The sequence below is a fragment of the Nycticebus coucang genome, chromosome 14, assembly GCF_027406575.1.
Source record: "Nycticebus coucang isolate mNycCou1 chromosome 14, mNycCou1.pri, whole genome shotgun sequence".
NCBI lineage: Eukaryota > Metazoa > Chordata > Mammalia > Primates > Lorisidae > Nycticebus > Nycticebus coucang.
The window spans coordinates 4,454,329-4,480,846 of NC_069793.1; the positions used below are offsets into that span (position 1 = coordinate 4,454,329).

Genomic DNA, 26,518 nt, shown 5'->3' on the forward strand with positions numbered 1-26,518 from the left:
TGTGAGCTGTGTGAGGCCATAGGGCCATAAAGTGAGACTCTGTCTCTACAAAAAAAATTAAAAAAAAAAAAATAGCAAGAAAAAAAGAAAAATAGCAGGGTGTTGTGGCAGGCGCCTGTAGTCCCAGCTACTTGGAAGGTTGAGGCAAGAGAATAGCTTAAGCTCAAGAATTTGAGATTGCTGTGAGCTGACACAACAGCACTCTATCGAGGGCAACAAAAAAAGATTCTGTCTCAAAAAATAAATAGACAGATAGATAGATAGATAGATAGTAACAGGCCAGGTGAGGTGGCTCATGCCTGTAATCCTAGCACTCTGGGAGGCTGAAACAGGAGAATTCCTTGAGTTGAGGAGCTCAAGACCAGCCTGAGCAAACACGAGACTCCCGTCTCTGAATATAGCCAGGCATCATGGTGGGCACCCGTAGGCTGAGGCAAGAGGATCGTTTGAGCCCAAGAGTTTGAGGTTGCTATGAGCTATGATACCATGGCACTCTACCCGGGGTGACAGCTTCAGACTCTCAAAAAAAAAATAATAAAATATATAAAAAATAAAAATAAAAGTACTGCTTCAATGCAAATACACAAAAACAAAAGAGCAGAAATGGGACTTTACTGGTAAACAATCCTCAAAGGAAAAAAATCCCTAGAAAAGACTGATTTCAGTAAAAGTGCCAAAAGGTCGTTAGTTGAATATTTCAAAAATTGTGCTGTGAAACTGCAACTTGATTAAATAAAAAAAGACAAATCGTACAGTAAACACAATCTTTTCTGTTTATGTATTATCAGTTAGAAATCAGTGTTTTCAGCTAGAGTCAACTGTTGTCCTAGCTAGCTATATGCCAGCTGTATGCACCTGAGTGCAACGTGACCTTAGATGTCCTCAAAGTGCACACTAGTGTGGAATAGCTGAGACCTCCAAAATACTAACCTACTCTCAGCATTACTAAATCTGAACCACTTCACAGTCAAGGAAAAGCTATGCAGTGAAAAGGTTCCCTCACTTTATGACTTTTTTTAAACAAATTAATATCTAGACTGCCAATTTTAATTTTAATATTTCTGAACATATAATCAAGTATCATAGACATGGACATGACCTACTTTTTGAGCCAAAATAGACTAGTCTTTCAAAAAATTTAGTCAGAAAATTGCTCTCTTTCATGAACATAAAAACGGGCCCTTCCAAAGAGGATTAAAGTGGATAACAAAAATCCTACCATAGAAAGATACCAAGCTAACATTTCTATGTGTGGTCAATGAAATGGCAAATTCATGACATAAATAGTAAAAAACAAAAACCTCAGACATTTGAGATATCCTACACTTGGATAAGATAATTCAACCAAGTACTTCAATGGAAAATTAAATTATTTAAGTGACATAAAAATTTAGAAGGATTGTGAACCTAATAATTCAGTTTTAAACAAATCTCAGAGAAGTAGTTATTAAATTCAGCTTCACTGACATCACACTTTAAATGAGACTACCTTCTGAAACTTTTTGATAATGCTATAAAATAATACCTTCTCCATATGAGAATTTTACAATCTGAGAAATTTCAATGTATAGAAAATCCAAGAATCAAGCACTATTAAAGACTTAACCAACATTATACCTTCTCTCTATGTAAAACTAGAAAAATTTATACTAGTTTACTAGTAAATAAGTAAAACAGTCATTAACGTAAAATGTAAACAATAAACCAAACTGTACATCCCAATTAAAGTAAAAGCAATATATTTAAATTTCTTTAATAATACCACTAAAGTATTTAAACTCTCTTTCCAGGTACCTTAGGAAAGAGGATTAAAAATGTTAACAGGTACCCCCCTCCCCAAGTAGCCTATGAACTCACCATCTGTAAAATTGCCCCGTACAGCCGCAGGAGCACTTTCCGAGGTTCATCACCAATGGTGGCTGTGGTATCAGGTAAGGAGCACTGGAACAGCATGTTGCTGAGGCCACCTCTGTCAGAAACAAGAGGACAGTGAGTATATTTTGAAGGCAAGCAAAATCACTCTTCTTGGATAAACAGAGATATAAAGTCAGGGTTATGCAAGAACCCATTTTAAGTCTCAATTTATTTTCTCAGGATACTTAGAATATAAATGATTAACTCCACAGTTTTCAAATTAATTTCACGAGTAACATTAAAAACAGACAAATTCCCCAGGGCAGCGCCTGTGGCTCAACGGAGTAGGGCGCTGGCCCCATATGCCGGAGGTGGCAGGTTCAAACCCAGCCCTGGCCAAAAACTGCAAAAAAAAAAAAAAAAAAGAAAGAAAAAACAGACAAATTCCCAATTTGTTTTTCTAAAGGGGAAGAGTTGTTTTTGTTTTGTTTTTTTTCAGTTTTTGGCCGGGGCAGGGTCCGAACCCACCACCTCTGGCATATGGGGCCGGCGCCCTACCCCTTTGAGCCACAGGCGCCGCCCAAAGGGGAAGAGTTTTTTAAAAAAATTTTTTTTTAACTTATAATGCTTTAAAAATATGGAACGCTTCACGAATTTGCGTGTCATCCTTGCGCTAAAATTTTTTTTTTTTTTAGAAACAGTCTCACTTTGTTGCCCTCAGTAAAGTGCTGTGGCGTCACAGCTCACAGCAACCTAACCTTGGGCTTAGGCCTCAGCCTCCCAAGTAGCTGGGACTACAAGTGCCCACCACAACACACGGCTATTTTTTGTTACAGTCTGACTAGGGCCAGGTTCAAACCCACCACCCTTGGTATATGGGGCCAGTGCCCTACTCACTGAACCACAGGTACTGCCCCCAAAAATATTTTTAAAATTGCCTGTGTGCAGAGGCCAGGTGCAGTGGCTCAAGCCTGTAATCACAGCACTCTGGGAGGCCAAGGCACTTGGATTGCCTGAGCTCACAGGTTCGAGACCAGCCTGAGCTAGAGCAAGACCCTGTCTCTAAAAATAGCCAGGCATGGGCGGCGCCTGTGGCTCAAGGGAGTAGGGTGTCGGCCCCATGTGCCGAAGGTGGCGGTTTAAACCCAGCCCTGGCCAAAAAACTGCAAAAAAAAAAAATTGCCTGTGTGAGCCTTCACATGGCATTTGCCGCTGGAAAACAATAAGGAACAAAGAGAAATCTCCTCAGCACTGGGAAAGGGGGGGCATCTCAAATACATCCTAGCAATTTCATTTTTCTGGAAGCCAAAATTTCCATCATATTCCCATAATAACCAGGCTAAGATCTTAAGACAATTACTGAAACCTTCCCCTTTGGGGCTTTCCACTTGACATGTAGCTCCAAGATCTACCCCTTCTATGTCAGTGTTAGGCTTAGCTGATCGTAACAGAAAACTAAGTGGCTTAAAGAACATAGATTTATTTCCCTCTTGTGTTAAAGAAGTCTGGAAGTAGGCAGGCCTATGCAGTTAATAGCAACTCCATGGTTTGATGGGGATTCAGGCTTACCTGTGTAAATTAAACTAACTCTTCCAAAAGAAAAAAAGGCAGTGTTTAGATAGCAGAGAAGAGTAAGGGGTTGTTTCCAGGTTGAGAGTGGGTATATTGGTAAGCTGGGTCAGCATTAGGCTCAGCTGCTAAGTAAAAACTTGTCAACCATTTTTGACTAATAGCCTTTTCTTTTTTACAAAAAGATGCAACAATTTTATTTTTATTATAAACCAACAATTCATAATTGTATAAACTTATGGAGTACACAGTGATGTTATAATCTATGAATACAATGGGGAATAAATAAATCAAACTAGTCAATATATCCACCACCTCAAATACTTAACATTTTTGTAGTAAGAACATTTCAAATTTACTCTCTTAGCAATTTTGAAATGTATATTACTCTAATATTAACTATAATTACCACATTCTGCAACAGGACTCAAAAAAGAATAAAGCATTCTTCGTGAGATTTTGCATCTTTGACCATCAATGAGCTTTTTCAAAATAGCATTCAAACGTGAGTGTATTTACCCATATCATCCAGGTCATAATAAAGCAAGCAGGGGAACAGAGCAATAATTCATGGTATTTCATGTTTAACAAATTGTTCACAGAGAAAGTTGGTTGAAGAAAGGCATAGGAACATTGTCTTATAAGAATTAGAATCAAGGGGCTCCATAATCATCTGGCATCCGTTCAATATTGTATCTGTGGTTAGAAATATACATGATGGGAACTCCAGGGATTTTTCGGATTCTTCCTTTAAGGTCTTGGTCAACTGTGGCCACGATGTAACACTTGTGCTGAGTTAATCTCTGTACTAAGCAGTCATCTGCATAGGTTCCTTTGTGGGTGCATGGTAATCATTCAAATCTTGGATCCTTGGCAATCCTGAGGGCCACTCGATACTTCTGCCCCAATTTCTCAATTTCAGCCATTACACAGTCAGTTATACAAGGAATGCACTTGGCATACAGACAGTCCATCATTGACTGCACTAAGTCCAGTTTGGCTTTAATGGAAAAGTTGATAAAGTTGGTATCAACCAAGATGTGGTAAGGTGGGCCCAGCTGTGTATTGTATTGGAAGAATAAGCAGGAAGGGTGCTGGGGGACTTCTCTTTCCTTTAATGTGCTGGGATCTTTCTTTTCTTTAAGCCTCTGATCCCTGAGACTAAGCATTCGCTTCATGATTGCATACTTCCTTGTTTTCTTTTGCTTCCCCATGCCCACGCCACACTCTTGTTTCTTCCGGAATCACCAACCGACTAATAGCCTTTTCAAAAAACTTGTAACACTGACTGGTAATTGGGACTTTCAGATGAAACAAAAGACCTCAATACCCTAAAGTTAGATTCAACTCTAAGTACCCAATTCCCTACATTAAATCCCTATGTTGGCTCAGCTCCCATAACATAGTAGTTACAGCACCAGCCACATACACCAAAGTTGGCGGGTTCGAATCTGGCCCAGGACAGCTAACCAACAAAGACAACTGCAACAAAAAATAGCCAGGCATTGTGGTGGGCGCCTGAATTCCCAGCTACTTGGGAGGCTGAGGCAAGGGAATCGCTTAAGCCCAAGAGTTTGAGGTTGCTGTAACCAAGAGTTTGAGGTTTCTGTAAGCTGTGACACCATGGCACTCTACCAAGGGTGACATAGTGAGACTGTCTCAAAAAAAAAAAAAAAAAAAATCTCTATGTGGAAATACCTAGTCCTGACTAGCACATGTGGCCAGAGGTTTAACAGCATCTTGGACAAGAAAAAGGGCCACATACTAAGAATGGCAGAGCTGTTGACTGAAAGGAGCCTGGATCCCCATCAAACCATACAGTTGCTGTTAACTGCCTAGGCCTGGCTATCTCCAGACTTCTTTAACACAAGAGAGAAAATAAATCTCTGTGTTCTTTACGCCACTGTTAGCTTGGAGTTCTCTGTTATGAACAGCTAAGCCTAATGCTGACCCAGCTTACCAACACACCCACTCTCAATCTAGAAACAACTCTTTACTCTTCTCTGTCTAAAAACTACCGACCTTTCTTTTTCTTTTGCAAGAGTTAGTGTTTAATTTACACAGGTAAGGTTTCTTTCCAATGAAAACAATATATGTGTGAAACTTAGTAAATGTAGAATATAAATGTCTTAACACAATAACTAAGAAAATGCCAGGAAGGCTATGTTAACCAGTGTGATGAAAATGTGTCAAACGATCTATAAAACCAGGGTATGGTGCCCCATGATCACATTAATGTACACAGCTATGATTTAATAATAATAATAATAATAAAACAATATATGGCGATTCATACTTGAACACTTGGTGTAACACACACAAACCCCTACCCTATTTCCCACGGATACCCTCAACGTGCTATATTAAGTATAATGTCCGTTTTATTTTTTTCCAAAGTATGGTTTTGTTCTGTTTTTTCAGCCCTTTCCTTACATGGGCTTTGGTGGAGGTCATGAGACAGCACCCACAGGTCTAAATCAGGGGGAGGATGTTGGGTGTTTGGTCCTTGTAAGCTTCCTGAGAATAGTTCCTGACCACTTTGCCCTGAGGGCCACAACTCACACAGTAATGTAGCTTCGCACAGAGTTTGGGAAGTACACAGGCATCGGAGATACTTGCTTCAGAAATATCCCTGACAGGCTGGGCACCTATGGCTCAAGCGGCTAAGGCACCAGCCACATACACCTGAGCTGGCAGGTTTGAATACAGCCCAGGTCCGCCAAACGACGACAGCTACAACCAAAAAAAAAAAAAAAAAAAAAAAAGAAACATCCCTGACAGCTGTGGCCTCCACTGTGTTCAGAATGACGAATTTCTTTATAGCTTTGTATTTGGGCACACATCAAGTGCAGTTGGTGCAGAGAATAGGCTGTAACATGGCCAATCAATGCCCTTTTTGGCACAACCCTTGTCCCGTCTCTTTTTTTTTTTTTTTTTGCAGTTTTTGGCTGGGGCTGGGTTTGAACCCGCCACCTTCGACATATGGGGCCAGTGCCCTACTCCTTTGAGCCACAGGCGCTGCCACCTTGTCCCTTCTTTTCTTTTTAGAAACTACAGAATCTTACTTTGTCGCCCTTGGTAGAGTGGCGTGACGTCCCAGCTCACAGCAACCTCTAGCTCTTGGGCTTAGGCAGTTCTCTTGCCTCAGCTTCCCGAGTAGCTGGGACTACAGGCGCCCACCAGAACACCCGGCTATTTTTTTTGTTGCAGTTTGGCCGGGGCCCAGTTCGAACCCGCCACCCTACTCACTGAGCCACAGGCGCCGCCCTTGTCCCTTCTTTTCTTTGCCATCTTGGAAGCAAGGACATGAAAGAGCTAAAAACTACCGACCTTTTAAGACCAAGTTCAAAGTCCAACCTCCTCATTGAAGTTTTTACCATCTTCGTTGTTAGATCCTTGAAGGCAGAGATAATGTCTAACTTTTAATTGTCAAGGCCCAGTGACTAACTAGCCTGTAAACTCTCTAAGGGACAGTCCATCAAGCTAAGAGGAGCAGAGGCTTCAGAGACAAAAATCCATGCGTGCCACTTGAGAGCTCTGCAGTCTTGCTCCCTGGCCCTCAAACTCACTCCTCTGTAAAAGAAGATTAATTTCTTTAGTCATCATAAGAGCTCAGAGTTATGGATCCCTTGTCCTGCAATGTCCTAAGTATTGGACCTGAATTAGCTCATTTTAATCATCCAACGATCCTACAAGATGAAATTGACATTGATCTGCAGGGTTGATGCAGGTATCACCTCCATTTTATACATGAGAAAACTGAGGCACATACCAGAATAATACAGCAAGGAAAGAGCTAAGCCAGGACTCAAATCTAGGCACAGGGCTGGCTCCTGAGTCCTTGCTTTTAACTCCTACTCTGCGCTAAGAAACAGGAGGCAAAGCTGGAGGGCACCAAGTACCACATAGACCATGTAAGAGGTGCGATATTCGCTGTGAAACCTACTCTACTCCCAAGAAAGCCTTACATCCAGAGTGCTCTACATAACTTGTATGAAACAAATGTTTACTACTTCCCTGTCACCGCTGTAACAAACTACCACAAACTTCATGGCTTAAAACAACACAAATGTATTATAGTTTCGGAGTTCAATGTCTGAAAACAGGTCTCACACAATTAAAATTCAGTTGTTAGCAGCACCACAGATAAAAAGGATATATACCCTATTTCAGAAAACGTATGGTATAACTGAAAGCAGACTCGGGTTACGGGGGTAAATGGGAAGTTAGTGTTTAATGGCATTGATTGGTTAAATGACTAACGTTATGCTGTTTATCACAATTTTAATACAAAAGAATGAAGTTACAACATGAACTTTAAAAACATTATGCTAAGTGATACAGACAGTCACAAAACACTACATATCACATTGATTCCATTCACAGGCGATGTTCAGAACAGGGAGATCTAGAAACAGAAACTGGATCAGTGTTCACCAGGGGTTGGGAAGGAAGGGAAGCACTGAAGCGTAGGGGTGACAGCTAAAAGGCACAAGATTTCTTTTTGAGATGATGAAAATGTTTTAAAACTGACTATAGTGATGGCTGTATGTATATGTGAATATACTAAAAACTACTGAACTGTGTAATTTAAATGGGTGAATTGCGTGGTATATGAACTGTATCTCAATAAAGCTGTTTTTAAAAAGGAAAAAGGCAGCTCAGCACCCATAACTTACTGGTTAGGTCACCGGCCATATACACTGGGGCTGTGTAAGTTCAAACTCAGCCCAGGGCCTGCTAAACAACAATGACAACTACAACAAAAAAAACAGCTGAGTGTTGTGGCAGACACCTGTAGTTCCAGCTACTTGGGAGACTGAGACAAGAGAAATCACTTAAGCCCAAGAGTTTGAGGTTGCTGTGAGCCGTGACACCGGCACTCTACCAAGGGAGACATAATGTTAAGACTGTCCCCCCACCAAAAAAAAAGTAAAAAGGGATGATTTTTTTTCTTAACCAATTAAAAAAACTTTAATATGCTTCTACACAAATAACTTTTCCCAGATTTAAATAAGATATATTTAGGAAGTTTTTTCAATAGGTTACTTAAAAAGAAAAACCATCATGAGTATATAAGAATGAGGCAGGAGGCTGGCCTTGGTGGTTCATTCCTGTAATCCCAGCACTCTGGGAGGCCAAAGCAGGCAGATTGCCTGAGCTAGAGGGAGACTGAGGCTCTAAAAATAGCCGGGCATCGTGGCAGGCTGAGTAGTCCCAGCGACTCGGGAGGCTGAGCAAAGAGAATCGCTTGAGCCCAAGAGTTTGAGGTTGCTGTGAGCTATGACGCCATAGCACTCTACCAAGGGGTGACAAAGTGAGACTCTGTCTCAAAAAAAAAAAAAAAAAAAAAAATGAATGAGGCAGGAATAAGGATCTGTTTTCTTAGAAGGTAAATACATTGTCCACCCTAGTTAAGAAGAACAGAAAGAGAAGGAAACCAAGGTTCTTGTTTTTCCCAAAAGCTGTCAGGCAGATGGAAAGTGTGTAGGGAAGAGGAACCCAAAGGATCCTTAACCTCTCTTGGGTAGCACCTCCTCTGCACAGCTTACCAGAATCCCACACACACAGTCACAGCCAAGCAGGGCTTCCAGCTACTGAGCAACAGAAGAGGCATTACTTACATCAGAGTAAGCTCTAGTTTTTTTTCTGGTCACACACTCTGGAAAGCTCAGTCAAATGGAATAGCAAACAGATGAACTACTGTTCTAAATTGTGTAACTTGATTCAAAGTTTATCCTCATACTCTTAAAGAAGGCAAGCAAGCTAGCTTGGCCAAAAACAAGCTCATGACTCGGAAATCCTTCTATTTTGTATTACCTGTAGCCTCTGTTGCTCAACAGGCTTTAGTGAATAAACTGACAAATATTTCTTAGTGACACTCAAAATAAATGAGCACCTATCACCCAAACTGTAAGAAACTACCTAGAAAAACTCCAGTTATCAGAGTCAAATAATATAACTAGAAACGAGAAGATCCGGCAGGAAGAAATGCCACAGAAAAGGTAGCAAAAATCCAACAGCCAATTCACTATATAATTTGTCAAAAATATCCTCCCAAGTAAAATTCCAGGAGCTCTCAAGGATTTCATGGAAGTCTGAATGCACAAACTTTTTGTCACCTGGCATAAAAGCCTCACAATAAATTTATAAGAGGCCAGGCACAGTGGCTCACACATATAAACCCAGCACATGGGTGGCTGAGGTGGGTAGACTGCCTGAGCTCAGAGGTTCAAGACCAGCCTGAGCCAGAGGGAGACCTCCTCTCTAAAAATAGCCGGGCATTGTGGTGGGCATCTGTAATCCCAGCTACTCAAGAGCCTGAGTGAGGCAAGAGAATCGCTTCAGCCCAAGAGTTTGAGGTTGCCATGAGCCATGATGCTATAGCACTCTACCAAGGATGACAAAGTCAAACACTATCTCATAAATAAATAAAGAAATAAATTTATAAGGCCGGGCGCTGTGGCTCACACTTATAATCCCAGCACTTGGGAGCCTGAGGCAGGCAGATTGCCTGAGTTCATGAGCTCGATACCAGCCTGAGCAAGAGTGAGACCCGGTCTCTAAACAATAGCCAGGCGCCTGTAGTCCTATCTCCTCAGGAGGCTGAGGGAGAATCGCTTGAGCCCAAGAGTTTGAGGTTGCTGTGAGCTAAGACACCACGGCACTGGCAAACTACCAAGGGTGACCAAATGAGACTGTCTCAAAAAAATAAAATATAAAATATAAAAAATTAATTTGGTTCAGCATCTATAGCTCAGCGGCTAGGGCGCCAGCCACACACACTGAGGCTGGCAGGTTCGAACCCAGCCCAGGCCTGCTAAACAATGACAGCTACCAAAAAAAATAGCCAGACATTGTTGCAGGTGCCTGTAGACCCAGCTACTTGGGAGGCTGAGACAAGACAATCACTTAAGCCCACAAGTTTGAGGTTGCTGTGAGCTGTGATGCCGCAGCATTCTACTGAGGGCGACATAGTGAGACTCTGTCTCAAAAACAATTTTTTTTAATTATAAAAGCCACAATTAGTGTGGGACATACCTAAAAATCAGGCTTTAACCTTACAAATGCAAACAATGGAAACCAACTGTTTGCACTTCCACATTAATCTGAAATAAAAAAGTCACAATGGGCCAGGTGAGGTGGCTCACACCTCCTAGCCCTCTGGGAGGCCAAGGCAGGTGGACCGCCTGAGCCCACAAGTTGGAGACCAGCCTGCGCCAGAGAAAGATCCCATCTCTATAAACAGTCGGGCATTGTGGCAGGCACCTATAGTCCCACCTACTCAGAAGGCTGAAACAATAGAATCAATTGAGTCCATGAGTTTTTTTTTTTCCTTGCAGTTTTTGGCCGGGGCTGTGTTTGAACCCACCACCTCCAGCATATGGGGGCTGGCGCCCTACTCCTTTGAGCCAAGTCCAAGAGTTTGAGATTGCTGTGAGCTATGACGCCACAGCACTCTACCAAGGGTGACCAAGTGAGACTCTGTCTCAAGAAAAAAAAAAAGTTACAACATAGGCACAAGATACTCAAGTGAAGTATCAAATATAGTACAAATAACACATTTATCTCACATTCAACACATTAAAGCAACCCATGGCAGGAATGACACTGAAAAGAGGAGGAAGTACCCAGTGGCAGGAATTCTGCTCACTCTCCCCATTAGTGCAGGCATCACTAACCCGCAGTTCTTTAAAACAATACCAGTGGAATAACAAGTAGCATAAAGAAGTTCCTTTATATAAATTTTTAGTCAGAAATGAAAATAATGATTTCAGATTCTGTTTATAGCTGGATAGTCAAGAAATGAAAAGGCAATCTAAATTAGAAACAAAGAATTTAAATTGTTGATGTTCACGGACAACATCTTTTATTTATTTATTTTTATTTTTTATTTTTTTGCAGTTCTTGGCCGGGGCTGGGTTTGAACCTGCCACCTCTGGCATATGAGCCTGGCACCCTACTCCTTTGAGCCACAGGCGCTGCCCACACAGACAACTTATATACAAAAACCCCAAAAGATACCCCACCAAAAAAACTATCAGAAAAACTAATAAATGAATTCTTAAAGTTGCATGATACAAAAATCAATATAAAAACCAGTTGCATCTCTATATGGTAATAGCAAACTATCTGAAATAGAAATCAAGAAAACAATCCTGTTTACAAAAGCTACAAAAAAATACGTAGAAAATAAATTTAGGCTCAGTGCCCGTAGCACAGTGGTTATAGCGCCAGCCGCATGCACCGAACATGGTGGGCTCGAGCCAGTCCAGGCCAGCTAAACAACAATGACAACTGCCAACAAGAAAACAGCCAGCTGTTGTAGGCTCCTGTAGTCTCAGCTACTTGGGAAGCTGAGGTAAGAAAATAAAGAAGGTAAAAGGTAAAACAAAGGAGGTAAAAGGTCTCTACAACAAAAACTACAAAACATGATGAGAGAAATTAAATAAGGCATAAATAAACACAACAATATTCCCATGCCCATGGCTTGGGAGAATATTGTTAAAATATCCATACTACCCAAATAGATCTACAGATTTAATGCAATCCCTATATCGAAATTCCAAAGGCAGCCAGATGTGATGGCTCAAACCTATAATCCCAGCACTTGGGGAGGCCAAAGTGAGAGGATCACTTGAGGCCAGGAGTTCAAGACCAGCCTGGGCAACATAGTAAGATTCTGTCTGTACACAAAATTTAAAAATTAGCCAGGCACAGTAGCTCACATCTGTAATCCCAGCTACTAAGGAGGCTGAGGCAGGAGGATCACTTGAGCTCCTTAAGCTGAGGAGTTCCAGCTTAACTGGAACTTAACTGGAACTCAAGTTGAAGAGTATTCTAGCTGGATGATAGAGTGAGATAACGTCTCTGTTTAAAGAAAAAAAGAAAGAAGAAATTACTTTCTTCCCAGAAATAGAAAAAAAAGTCCTAAAATTCAATACTGAGCAAAAAGAACAAAGCTGGAGGCATCACACTACTTGACTCCAAAATATACTAAAAGGAGGCTGAGGCAAGAGAATCGCTTGAGCCCAAGAGTTTGAGGTTGCGGTTGCTGTGAGCTATGATGCTACAGAACTTTACCAAGGGTGACAAAGTGATTCTCTATATCAAAAAAAATTTTTTAAATAGGGCGGCACCTGTGGCTCAAAGGAGTAGGGCGCTGGCCTCATATGCCGGAGGTGGCGGGTTCAAGCCCAGCCCAGGCCAAAAACTGCAAAAAAAAAAAAAAAAAAAATTAAAATATATATATACACACTACAAAGCTCTATTAACCAAGACAGCATGACACACACTGGCATAAAAACAGACACACAATGAAACAGAGTAGAAAACCCAGAAATCAATCCATGCATGTACAGCAAACTGATTTCAACAAAGGTGCCAACAACACATATTAGGGAAAGGACAATAAATTAGTACAGCCATAATGAGAAACAGTATGGCGGGTCCTCAAAAAATAAAAAATAGAATGATCATAAGATCCAGCAATCTCATTTCTGGGAACACATCCAAAGGAAATGGAATCAGTATGTCAAAGACATCTTCACTCCCACATTACAGCACTATTCACAATAGGCAGGGCAGGGAATCCAGCTAAGTGTCCACCAACAGATGTGTACTAGAGAAAAGGTGGTACACACACAATGGAATACTATTCAGTGACTAAAAAGAGTAAAATTCTGTCATTTGTGACAACATGGGTGAACCTAGAGGACATTATGTTAAGTGAAATAAGCCAGACACAGAAAGACAAATACCAAATTATCCCATTCACATGTAGAATCCAAACAAGTTCATCTCATAACACCTGAGAATAGAACAGTGCTTACCACAGTCAGGAGGGAAGAAAAGAAAGTGAGATGGGGAAAGACTGGTCAACAGGTAAAATGTTATAGTTAAGATACAAGAAGTGCACATCGTACCCCATAAATATGTACAATTATTGTGTGTCTGTTACAAACATTACAGATAATGGTCTAATGCTTTAGCACTTACATCAAATTCTAATCTAAACACCTTTTTTTTCTTTTTTTTAAGAGACAGAGTCTCACTTTGCTGCCCTCGGTAGAGTGAGGTGGTGTCATAGCTCACAGCAACCTCCAGCTCCTGGGCTTAGGCGATTCTCTTGCCTCAGCCTCACAAGAAGCAGCTGGGACTACAGGCGCCCACCACAACGTCCAGCTATTTTTTTGTTACAGTTTGTCGGGGGCCAGGTTTGAACCTGCCACCCTCAGTATATGGGGCCAGCGCCCTACTCACTGAGCCACAGGCGCCACCTTAAGCAACATATTTCTGAAGGCAAATCAGGCTATTGAGAAAACTTTGCAAAAAAGGCAAAAACCAGAATTTAAACAACTTATTTACTGAGACAAAATTAGAATGGTTACCTATAGGCAAATAAAGGAAACCCAAAGCCAATTTAGCAAAATGTTAAGCTTTAATAAAGCTATTTCATTCTTTACTACTTTTAAATGTGTGTAGTTTTTAATATAGCCAGCTTCCTTGGTATATTAAAGGAAGTTATAGTATCTAATATGCTATGTACTCAACTCTTCTTAGAAATCAGCTGGCAATTTAGTCTACAGATAGAGCTCAGATCACAGGCAGTGAGGAGAAAGGGCAATGGTGAAAGGCCACAACAGGCCAGTCCAGGACCCTCTTGTCCAATATCCTCTCAGTCACAATGAGGAATTTTGTTGGGGAGGGGAGAGGGTCCTCTTTGACACAGGCCTCAAAAGATCAGTGACATCTTCAAAAGGTTAAACACTGAGTGATCACATAACCCAATTTCCACTCCAAGGTATACACTCAAGAGAAATGAAAGCATTGTTCACACAAAAACCATACAGATGGGCGGTGCCTGTGGCTCAAGGAGTAGGGCGCCGGCCCCACATACTGGAGGTGGCGGGTTCAAAGGCAGCCCCAGCCAAAAACTGCAAAAAAAAAAAAAAAAAAACTATACAGAAATGTTTATATTATTCATAATAGCCAAGAAAGTAGAAATAACCCCAATTTCTCTGATTTTAGGATCTAGAAAAAGAAACGTTACTAAGGGGCAGCATCTGTGGCTCAACGGAGTAGGGCACCAGCCCCATATGCAGGAGGTGGCAGGTTCAAACCCAGCCCCGGCCAAAAAACTGCAAAAAAAAAAAAAAAAAAAAGAAAAGAAACCTTACTAAGGGCTTTGGAAAAAGAAGAGTTATCACGTTTCAAGAAACCTCTCTGTGGTTACACTGAGTTTCCAGCTTCCTGTTCTAATTCTGTATAGAGATGGCACCTCTATATCCCCTACCACAGCTACTGGGGTTCCTCTCCACTGGTCCTGGACATTTGCTTCTCAAGCTTCCCTACATACCTATTCGTCACCCTTCCCATCTCCCTTCAGGTTTGAGGCCAGCAAGAAAGGGTTTTATAGCCCATGTCAGTGTGCCAGTTTCCCAGTTCCTTCCCCTCAGCACATTCACATACTTCTCAGCCCTCCTCAAACACACACAAAATCCACTACACCTTTACCTCCCTTCTCTCAGTACCCAGGTTCCATAATCGAGGAACACAGACCACTGCACAATGTGTTCAAGGGAAAACATCACAGAACAGGGCAGCACCTATGGCCCAGTGGGTAGGGCACCAGCCCCACCTACTGAGGGTGGCGGGTTCAAACCCGGCCCCAGCCAAATTAAAACAAAAACACAGCTGGGCATTGTGGCGGGCGCCTGTAATCCCAGCTACTTGGAAGGCTGAGGCCAGAGAATTGCCTAACCCTAGGAGCTGGAGGTTGCTGTGAGCTGTGACATCACAGTTCTCTACCAAGGGCGACAAAGTGAGACTCTAACAAAAAAGAAAAAGAGAGAGAGAGAGAGAAAGAAAGAAAAAATAAAGCATCACAGAATAAAGTCAGCAGTGGGAATGCTGATCCTTGCCTCACTCTCAGTCTCTGCCCTCTGACCTCCTCCCATTGACTCAGTTCCATGTTGTTCCTACTTTCTTGACCCTTGAAAGTTTAAAAAATTATGCTACCTGCACACGGGTTCCTACTATTGAGTATTCAGACCCTAACAGGCAGGCAGGAGGACACAGAGAAGCATAACTCACTGCAGAACCTCCATGGAACCTACACTAGGAAAACCTGTAGCTGAGCTGCTGGAGGCTCAATGTGGACAACTCTGAGAGTTCAAAACTCCAGAGGGGCCAGGCACCTGTAATCCTAGCGCTCTTGGAGGCTGAGGTGGGTGGATCTCCTAAACTCAGGAACTCATGACCCACCTGAACAAAAGCAAGACCCTGTCTCTACCAAACACAGAAAAACTAGCTGGCCATTGTGGCTGGCGCCTGTAGCCTTTAGTCCCAGCTGCTTGGGAGGTTGAGGTAAGATGATCCCTAGAGCCCAGGAGTTTGAAGTTGCTGTCAGCTATAACTGCCATAGCACTCTACCCAGAGTGACAGAGTGAGACTCTGTTTGAAAAACAAACGAACAACAACAAAAAAAACTCCGGGGGGCTCAACCATGGGGGAGACCCACATTTTGGTGAGTTTTACTTCCAGGAGCGCTACAGAAGAAAATTCCTTCATACTTCAGCGTGAGAGGAGACCCTATTTTTATCTTTAATTATTATTATTATTATTTTTTAAGACAGTCTTACTTGGTCACCCTTGATAGAGTGCTGTAGCGTCTTAGCTCACAGCAACCTCAAACTCTTGGGCTCAAGCAATTCTCTTACCTCAGCCTCACAAGTAGCTGGGACTACAAGCAGCCCCCACAATGCCCGGCTATTTTTGGCTGCTGCTGTTGTTGTTGTTTTAGCTGGCCTGGGCCAAGTTCAAACCCACCAACCTTGGTGCATGTGCTGGCACCATAACCACTGTGCACAGGCGCCAAGCCAGGACCCCATTTTTATTTGTATTCCTTTTTTTTATTATTATTAAATCATAGCTGTGTACATTAATGCAATCATGGGGTACAATGTGCTGGTTATATATGCAATTTGAAGTGCTTTTATCAAACGGCTTAACATAGCCTTCATGGCATTTTCTTAGTTATTAAGACATTTATATTCTATACCTAGTAAATTTCACATGTACCCTTGTGAGATGCACCATTAGGTGTGGTCCCACTAATTACTCTCCCTCTATCCACCGGCCATCCTCCCCTCCCCTCCCTCTGCCCTCTCCCCTTCTTCTTGGGCTATAATTGGGTTATAGCTTTCATATGAAAGCTATAAATTGGTTTTATAGTAAAACTGAGTACACTGATACTTTTTCTTCCATTCTTGAGATACTTTGCTAAGAAGAACATGTTCCAGCTCCATCCATGTAAACATGGAAGAAGGACCCCATTTTTAAATACACCAGAACATTCTGTTTTTCTTTGAAGTTTTTTTTTTTTTTTTTTGTAGAGACAGAGTCTCACTGTATCACCCTCGGATAGAGTGCCATGACGTCACACGGCTCACAGCAACCTCTAACTCTTGGGCTTACGCGATTCTCTTGCCTCAGCCTCCCAAGCAGCTGGGACTACAGGCGCCCGCCACAACGCCCGGCTATTTTTTTGTTGCAGTTTGGCCGGGGCTGGGTTTGAACCCGCCACCCTCGGCACATGGGGCCGGCGCCCTACTCACTGAGCCACAGGTGCCGCCCCTCTTTGAAGTTTTTGTTTTCCTTTTTTTTTTTTGAGACAGAGTCTCACTATGTTGCCCTCAGTAGAGTGCTGTAACACCATAGCTCACAGCAACCTCAAACTCTTGGGCTTAAACAATTCTCTTGCCTCAGCCTCCTAAGTAGCTGGGACTACAGGTGCACACCACAGCACCCGGCTATTTTTTAGAGATGGAGTCTCTTGCTCTGGCTCAGGCTGGTCTTGAACTTGTGAGCTCAAGCAATCCTGCCTTGGCCTCCCAAATGCTGGGATTACAGGCATGAGCCACCTCACCTGGACAGGATCCCATTTTTTTTTTTAGACCAAGTTTCAGTATGCCACCCTCGGTAGAGTGCTATGACATCACAGCTCACAGCAACCTCAAACTCATGGGCTAAGCAATTCTCTTACCTCAGCCTCCCAAGTAGCTGGGACTACAAGCACCCACCACAACACCCGGCTATTTTTTGTTGTTGCAGTTGTCATTGTTGTTTTAGCGGGCCTGGGCTAAGTTCAAACCCGCCAACCTTGGCGCATGTGGCTGGTGCCGTAACCACTGTACTACAGGTCCTGAGCCGGGACTCCATTTTTAAATACACCAGAACATAGTGTTTTTCTCGGAAGTTTTTTTTTTTTTTTTGAGACAGAGTCTCACCATGTTGCCCTCAGTAGAGTGCTGTGGCATCATAGTTCACCGCAATCTCAAACTCTTGGACTTAAGTCTCTTACCTCAGCCTCCCAGCTTTTTTTTTTTTTAAGAGATGAGGCCTCGCTCTGGCTCAGGCTGGTCTCGAACCAGAGTATTAGGATTACAGGCGTAACCCTAACAAGATCTGCCTTCAGGAGAAATTATTTTGCCAGACACTAACCTGTCTGCAGGATGGGGAAAAACTCTAGCCGCCTCTGGCCATCCTGTTCCACTGAAGGGAGAGGGAAAAGTTAGGAAGCACTTAAATCCAGTGGTACAGGCTCACCAAAAGCCTGAAACCTCAACTGATGTAATCCACCACATCAGCAGACTAAAGTAGAAAAATCACATCCTATCAATAGACGCACAAAAAGCATACGACAACACACCCAACACCCACAGTAAATAACAAGCTCTCAGAAGATGAGAAAGACAGAGTCACATCCTCAACCTGGTAAAGAACATCTCATGCTGTATCCTAGCACTCTGGGAGGCTGAGACAGGTGGATCACCTGCGCTCATGAGTTCCAGACCCCATGACTAAAAATAGCTGGGCATTATGGCGGGTACCTCACGCCACTGCACTCCAGCCTGAGCAACAGAGCAAGACTGTCTCAAAAAAAAAAAGAAAAAAAAAAAACTCCATACTAAAAGTATTAGTTAATGCAGAAACACAAGAAAAGGAAATAAAAACAATAAAAGGAAGAAGAAAGCTGGGCTCAGTGGCTCACGCCTGTAATCCTAGCACCCTGGGAGGCTGGGGCAGGTGGATTGCTTAAGCTCACAAGTTCGAGACTAACCTGTCTCTACTAAGAATAGAAAAACTGAGGCAAGAGGATCGCTTGAGCCTGAGTTGGAGGTTGCTATGAGCTATGACGCCACAGCACTCTACCCAGGGCAACAACTTGAGACTCTGTCTCAAAAAATAAATAAATAAATAACACAGGTAATATAGATTGGAAAAGAAGAAAAACTGTCTTTGTTCACAGGTGACATGACTTACCTATGTAAAAAAACAGAAAGAAGTAGAGGGGAAAAAAACCCTCCTGGAATTAGTAAGAGATTATAACAAGATTGCAGGATACAAGATCAATATATAGGGTGGCACCTGTGGCTCAGTGGGTAGGGTGCTGGCCCCATATACTGAGGGTGGTGGGTTCGAACCCAGCCCCGGCCAAACTGCAACAAAAAAATAGTCCGGCGTTCTGGTGGGTGCCTGTAGTCCCAGCTACTCGGGAGGCTGAGGCAAGAGAATCACCTAAGCCCAGGAGTTGAAGGTTGCTGTGAGCTGTGACATCACAGCACTCACCAAGGGCAAGGGCGATAAAGTGAGAGTCTTTTTTATATATATTTTATATATTTTTTATATATATTTTATTTTTTTTGTATATATACTTGGTAACATATTTTTTACTTGGTAACATATATACATGTATACACACACACAAACACACACACACACACATATATATATATATATATCTTGGTAACATTACCAAGTAAAAAAAGCCAAACTGAAAAGGCTATACATAATGTAACCTTTCAACTATATCACATTCTGGAGATGGCAAACCTGTGGGGTAGCAAAAGGATCAGTAGTTGCCAGGGATTGGTTAGAAAAAAAAGAGGGATTAACAGTAAGTACAGAGGATTTTTAAGGCAGTGTAATTATTTGGTATACTACACACAGTACCTGTCCCATAGTATTCAACTTCGTTTTTCAACTTTACTAAGCAAAAGCAACACACATTTAGTAGAAACTATACTTTGAGTACCTGTACAACCATTATCCTTTCCACTTTCAGTACAGAATTCAATATATTATATGGGATATTCAACATTTTATTATAAAATATGTTTTATGTTAGATGGTTTTGCTCAACTATAGGCTAGTATGTATGTGTTCTGAGCATGCTTAAGGTAAGCTAGGCTGAGCTACAACGTTCAGTAGGTTAGGTATATTAAATGCATTTTCAACTTACAATATTTTGAACTTACAAGAGTTTTTTTTTTTTTTTTTTTCTTTTTGAGACAGAGTCTCAAAGCTGTCGCCCTGGGTAGAATGCCGTGGCATCACTGCTCATAGCAACCTCAAACTCTTGGGCTTAAGGGATTCTCTTGCCTCAGCCTCCCAAGTAGCTGGGACTACAAGTGCCCACAATGCCCAACTATTTTTTGGTTGTAGCTGTTGTTGTTTGGCAGGTCCAGGCTGAATTAGAACCCGCAGCTCTGGTGTACGTGGCTGGCATCCTAGGTGCTGAGCTACAGGTACCAAGCCATGAACTTACAAGAGCTTTATCAGGATATAACCCCATTGTAAGCAACATCTATACAATGGTGTATACAAGTCATTATACAGTTGTCAAAACCATACAATATAGAACACTAAGAGTAAACCCGAATGTATTATAAACAGAGTGATAACGGTGTCCATGTAGGTTCATCAACTGTAACAAATGTACCTGTCTGGTGGGGGATATTAGTGACAGGCTATGCATGAGAGAGGGCAGGGTATATGGGAATTCTCTTTACCTTCTGCTCAATTTGGCTGTGAACTGAGCCCTGCTCTTAAAAAAATAAAAATAAAATGCATTAATTTAAAAAGAAAGCAAGCAAGCTACCCAAGGAACCAAATTTTCATAGTAAGCAGTAAGAACAAAGTCTAAATGAAACTTTCCTGAAAAATGAAACTAAGATTACTTCTGTTCTTGTATGTATTTTTTCACATGTTCTCATGTGTAGTTTATTTTTTTTAATGTATGATTCTCTTTATTTGAAATGTTCAGTATAGGCAAACACAGACACAAAGTAGGTTAATGGTTGCCAGGAGCTGGGAAGAGAGAATAGGAGGTTGTTAGCTAATGGGTATAGGGTTTCTTTTCTGCAGTAATGCAGATGCTCTGGAATTAGATAGTAGTGATGGTTACACAACTCTGAGTATACTAAAAACCACTGAATTCTTTTTTTTTTTTTTTTTTGAGACAGGTGTTTCCTGCGTTCAGGTACAGTGGCATCGTCATAGCTCACTGCACCCTCAAACCTCTGGGCCCAAGAAACCCCCCTGACTCAACCTCCCGAGTAACTGGGACTACAGGCACATGATACCATACCCAGCTAATTTTTAATTTTATAGAGATGAGGCTCGGTGCCTGTGGCTCAAGCAGCTAAGGCATCGGCCACATATAGTATACCAGTATACTGTATACATACCAGTATATATACACCTGAGCTGGCAGGTTTGAGTCCAGCCCGGGCCCGTCAAACAACGACAGCTGCAACCAAAAAGTAGCCAGGCATTGTGGCAGATATAGTCCCAGCCACCTGGGAGGCAGAGGCAGGAGAATCTCCCGATACCGGGAGCTGGAGGTTGCTGCAAGCTGTGATGCCACAGCACTCCACCCAGGGCGACAACTTGAGGCTCTGTCTCAAAAAAAAAAAAAAAAAAAAAATTGGGGTCTCTGTATTGCATTGCCTTGAATTGTATTCTCTAAGAGGGTGAATTTTGTGGTATTTGAATCATATCTCAAAGTTAAATACGAGACCATTTAAATTATTTCTAGGCCAGGCATGATGGCTTTGTAGTTTATTTTTTTATTTTTATTTTTTTGTAGAGACAGAGTCTCACTGTACCGCCCTCTGGTAGAGTGCCGTGGCGTCACATGGCTCACAGCAACCTCTAACTCTTGGGCTTACGCGATTCTCTTGCCTCAGCCTCCTGAGTAGCTGGGACTACAGGCGCCCGCCACAATGCCCGGCTATTTTTTGGTTGCAGTTTGGCAGGGGCTGGGTTTGAACCCGCCACCCTCGGTATATGGGGCCGGCGCCCTGCTCACTGAGCCACAGGCGCCGCCCTGTAGTTTATTTTTTAAGAACTTTGTAATAACAAGTTTAAATATTTCAACAAACATTTTAGTATCATGTTTGGAAACAAAATTCTCCCTTGAAAAGCTGACTACAAACATGTAAGAATGGGTATTCCACTCTGCCGTGGGGACAGCTGTTGAAACAATACCAGAGGCTTTTGAGGCAGTCTCATTATGTCACCCTCAATAGAGTATTGTAACGTCACAGCTCCCAACAACCTCAAACTCTTGGGCTCAAGGAATTCTCTTGCCTCTGCCTCCCAAGTAGCTGGGACTACAGGCACCTGCCACAAGGCCTGGCTATTTTTTGTTACAGTTGTCATTATTGGTTAGCTGGCCCGGGCCAGGTTCAAGCCCGCCAACTTCGGTGTATGTGGTTGGTGCTATAACCACTATACTACGGGCACCGAGCCAGCACCAGAGGTTTTAAGAGCAGCATCCTTGGCAGCGTCCATAGCTCACTGGGTAGGGTGCCAGCCACATACACAGAGCCTGGTGGGTTCAAACGCAACCAGGGCCAGTTTAATGACAACTGCAACAACAACAACAAAAATAGCCGGGCACCCGTAGTCCGAGCTACTTGGGAGGCTGAGGCAGGAGAATCGCTTAAGCCCAAGAGTTTGAGGTTGCTGTGAACTGTGACACCACGGCACTCTACCCAGGGCAACAGCTTGAGACTCCATCTCAAAAAAAAAAAAAAAGAGCAGCGTCCTCTTACTGCAACGCAGTAAGACACACTTGGCTTACTTAAATAGACTGTGTTGGCAGAACAGGTCTCTGGCACAGCATTGTATTATGGAAAACTACTGGATCATTTTCTTTATTTGCTTCATGGCATGGGTTTTACATTTGGTCTTGAAGGTCGTCCGTGTCAAAATTTTAACTGTGAGGTAACGTAAGTAAAGCACATTAGTACAAACCACCTCAGCAGTTGTTACTCTTTTTATACATCAGCCCGTAGATCTCAAACTGGTCTTCACCAGTAAATGGGTCCTCACCCAGGGAAATCCCATCTCGTTCTAATCATGCAGGGTATAGTCAATGACGGTGACTTGAAGCCCACAGGTGGGGATGGTGTTTGTCTTCCCATAAAGGGTGTGGTGGACTTCTTTGAGGTCAGTTTTCTTTAAACCACATTTCCCAAACATAATAACTCTTGGTGCTTAAGGTACAGTGATGACTCTGCTACTTTGAGGGGATTCTGTGATCCGGTGTAGAATATTTCTGTTCTTACATGTAATGTAAGTTATAAATCGAACTCTGTACTCTGAAAAGTGAATCTAGTAGGGAATTTTGGCACAGTATTTCCAAAATCCAACCTCTATTTGACTTTTACTGCATAATTTTGCAAAAATATCTGAGGACCTGGCAGTCTTTTCAAGGGCCTCTGTCCTTTTACATTTAAAGGAACACAATTTTGCAGGGCCCATAGTATCCTCCTCCTCATCAATTTTCTTTTCACTATTAGTAGGTCTGTGGGATGTAAATTATCAATAGAGATATGTGAAACATTTTGACAGTTTTCAAATAGTTCTCTCATTAAATTTCTTAACTCAGCCAGGCATGGTGGCTCACACCTGTAATCCCAACTCTTGGGGAGGCCAAGGTGAGAGGATTGCTTAAGCTCAGGAGTTCAAGACCAGCCTGAGCAACAGTGAGACCCCCATCTCTACTAAAAGAAAAATCTAGCTGGGCGTTGTGGCGGGTGCCTATAGTTCCAGCTACTTGAGAAACTGAGGCAAGAGGATCACTTGAGCTTGAAGAGTTTGAAGTTGCTATGAGTTATGCCACAGCACTCTACCCGGGTGACAGAATGAGACTGTTTCAAAAAAAAAAAAAAAAAAAGCCGGGTGAGGTGGCTCACACCTGTAATCCTAACACTTGGGAGACCAAGTCGGGTGGATCACCTGAGCTCAGGGGTTGGAGACCAGCCTGAGCCAGAACAAGAACTTGTCTGTAAAAACAGCCAGGCCTATGGCAGGCGCCTTGTAGTCCCTGCTACTCGGGATGCTGAGGCAAGAGAATTGCTTGAGCCCAAGATTTTGAGGTTGCTGTGAGCTACAACAAAACCAAAAAAATAAAAAATAAAAAATTATATGCAGAGACAGAGGTAGAATTTAGCTGTGATTCCTGGGCATAAACAAATTTTCTTGTTCCCATTTTTTTTTGTTGTTTGGCAGGCCCGGGCTGGATTCAAACCTGCCAGCTCTGGTGTATGTGCCTGGTACTTTAGCCATTTGAGCTACAGGTACCTAGCCTTTTTTTTTTTTTTTTTTTTTTGAGAGAGTCTCACTTTGTCACCCTTGTTAAGAGTGCCGTGGAGTCATAGCTCACAGCAACATCAAACTGCTGGACTCAAGCAATCTCTGGCCTCAGCCTTCCAAGTAGATGGGATTGCAGGTGCCTGCCACAATGCCCAGCTATCTTTAGAGATGGGGTCTCACTCTTGGTCAAGCTGGTCTTGAACTCGTGAGCTCAAGTAATCCATCCACCTTGGCCTCACGGAGTGCTAGAATTACAGGCATGAGCCACCTGGCCTGACCCATAAACAAATTTTCTAAGTGGCAGGTTCAATAACAACAAATTTTAGCCCACATTACAAAGTCCCGAAGCTGCAGATGCTGGTGTGTATGTGGAGAGAAGGGAACTTTTTTTTTTTTTTTTTTTTTGAGACAGGGTCTCACTTTGTTTCCCTCAGTAGAGTGCTATGGCGTCACAGCTCCCAGCAACCTCAAACTCTTGGGCTTAAGCGAATCTCCTGCCTCAGCCTCCTGAGTAGCTAGGACTGCCACAATGCCCGGCTATTTTTTGTTGTAATTCTCATTGCTGTTTTAGTTGGCCAAGGCCAGGTCCAAAGCTGCCACCTTTGGTATATGGGGCTGGTGCCCTACCCACTGAACAGGCGCCACCCATGGGGAACACTTTTATACTATTGGTGGAACTGCAAACTAATATAGCCTCTGGAAAGAAGTATGGAGAATCCTCAAAGAACTCAAAATAGACCTGCCATTTGATTCCACAATCCCATTACTAGGCATCTACCCAGAAGAAAAGAAATCATTTTGTCAGGCGGCGCCTGTGGCTCAGTGAGTAGGGCACCGGCCCCATATACCGAGGGTGGCGGGTTCAAACCCAGCCCTGGCCAAACTGCAACAAAAAAATAGCCGGGCGTTGTGGCGGGCGCCTGTAGTCCCAGCTGCTTGGGAGGCTGAGGCAGGAGAATCACGTAAGCCCAAGAGCTGGAGGTTGCTGTGAGCCATGTGACGCCACGGCACTCTACCAAGGGCGGTACAGTGAGACTCTGTCTCTACAAAAAAAAAAAAAAAACAGAAATCATTTTGTCAGACAGACATTTGCACTAGATTATTTATTGCAATTACAATCGCCAAGAAGTGGAAACAAACTAAGGGCCCACCAATGCACGAATGGATTAATAAACTACAGTATATGTATACCATGGAATACTATTCAGCCATGAAAAAGATGGAGGCTTTACATCTTTTGTATTAACCTGGATTGAGTTGAAACACATTCTTCAAAGTATCAAACAATGAAAAAGCAAGTATCCAATGTACTCAATAATAATATGAAACCAGTAGACAACCTAATGCACATGCCCACACAAGAGAAAAACTCAATTCAAGTTGAGGGAAGTCTCAAAAAAAAAATAAAATAAAGACACCAGAGGAAAGGCTGCCAAGCAAAGAGTGGCGGCAAAGAAAGGCCTGATAACTGAAAACACAAAGCTCATGCAGAAAGTGCCGGGTCTGGTGTACATAACTAGCTAGACGTTACTTGCTACGGTGAGGGAGGAGTGAACAGCCAGTGGTTCACGCCTGTAATCCTAGCACTCTGGGACACCGAAGTGGGCAGACTGCCTAAGCTCATAAGTTCAAGACCAGCCTGAGCTACAGCAAGACCCCGTCTCTAAAAATAGCCAGGATGGTGGCAGACGCCTGTAGTCCCAGCTACTCAGGAGGCTAGAAGCTGAGGCAAGAGAATCCCTTGAGCCCAGGAATCTGAGGTTGCTGTGAGCTATCATGCTATGACACTCTACCAGGGATGAGAAAGTGACACTCTGTCTCTAAAAATAAAATAAAATAACAACAACATGCTCAGCATCTGCAGCTCATTGAGTACAGCACCAGCCACATACACCAAGGCTGGTGGGCTTGAGCCTGGCCTGGGCCTGCTAAACAACAACTGCAACAGAAAAATAGGCAGGTGCCTGTAGTCCCAGCTACTTGGAAGGCTGAGGTAAGAGAATTGCTTAAGCCCAAGAGTATGAGGTTGCTGTGAGCTGTGACACTATAGCACTCTACCGAGGGCAACATAACGAGATTGTCTCAAAAAAAAAAAAAACCACCACCACCAAAAAACAAAAACACTACAGAAAAGTAGGCTGGTGCAGTGGCTCATGTCTGTGATCCTAGCACTATGGGAGGCTAAAGCTGGTAGAATGAAGGCTTAAGCTCAGGAGTTCGAGATCCCCCTGAGCAAGAAAGAGTCCCCCATCTCTGCTAAAAGCAAAAAAAAAAAATTAGCTGGGCATAGTGGCGCATGCCTGTATTCCTAGCTACTCAGGAAGATGAGGCATGAGCCCAAGACTTTGAGGTTGCTATGAGCTATGATGACGCCACTGCACTCTACCCAAGGGACAGAGACCCTCTCAAAAAAAAAAAAAAAAAAGGGGGGGGGGGCAGCACCTGTGGCTCAATGGGTAGGGCACTGGCCCCATATACCAAGGGTGGCGGGTTCAAACCCAGCCCAGGCCAAACTGCAACAAAGAATAGCCAGGCGTTCTAGTGGGTGCCCGTAGTCCCAGCTTCTCAGAAGGCTGAGGCAAGAAAATCACCTAAGCCCAGGAGTTGGAGGTTACTGTGAAATGTGACACCATGGCACGATATT

The 26,518-nt window shown here is 42.8% G+C and overlaps 1 protein-coding gene and 1 pseudogene across 2 annotated transcripts in view; both read right to left on the reverse strand.

The window, feature by feature from the left end:
• The window catches only part of CHKA (choline kinase alpha), a 77,929-nt gene that overhangs the window by 47,577 nt on the left and 3,834 nt on the right, over positions 1 to 26,518 (reverse strand). For both annotated transcript variants that reach the window (XM_053560741.1, XM_053560742.1), the window contains exon 2: positions 1,858 to 1,969. In XM_053560741.1, coding sequence (XP_053416716.1) covers positions 1,858 to 1,969 — 112 coding nt within the window. The remainder of the gene's footprint in view (positions 1 to 1,857; positions 1,970 to 26,518) is intronic.
• Positions 4,001 to 4,739, reverse strand: LOC128564850 (rRNA-processing protein FCF1 homolog; annotated as a pseudogene).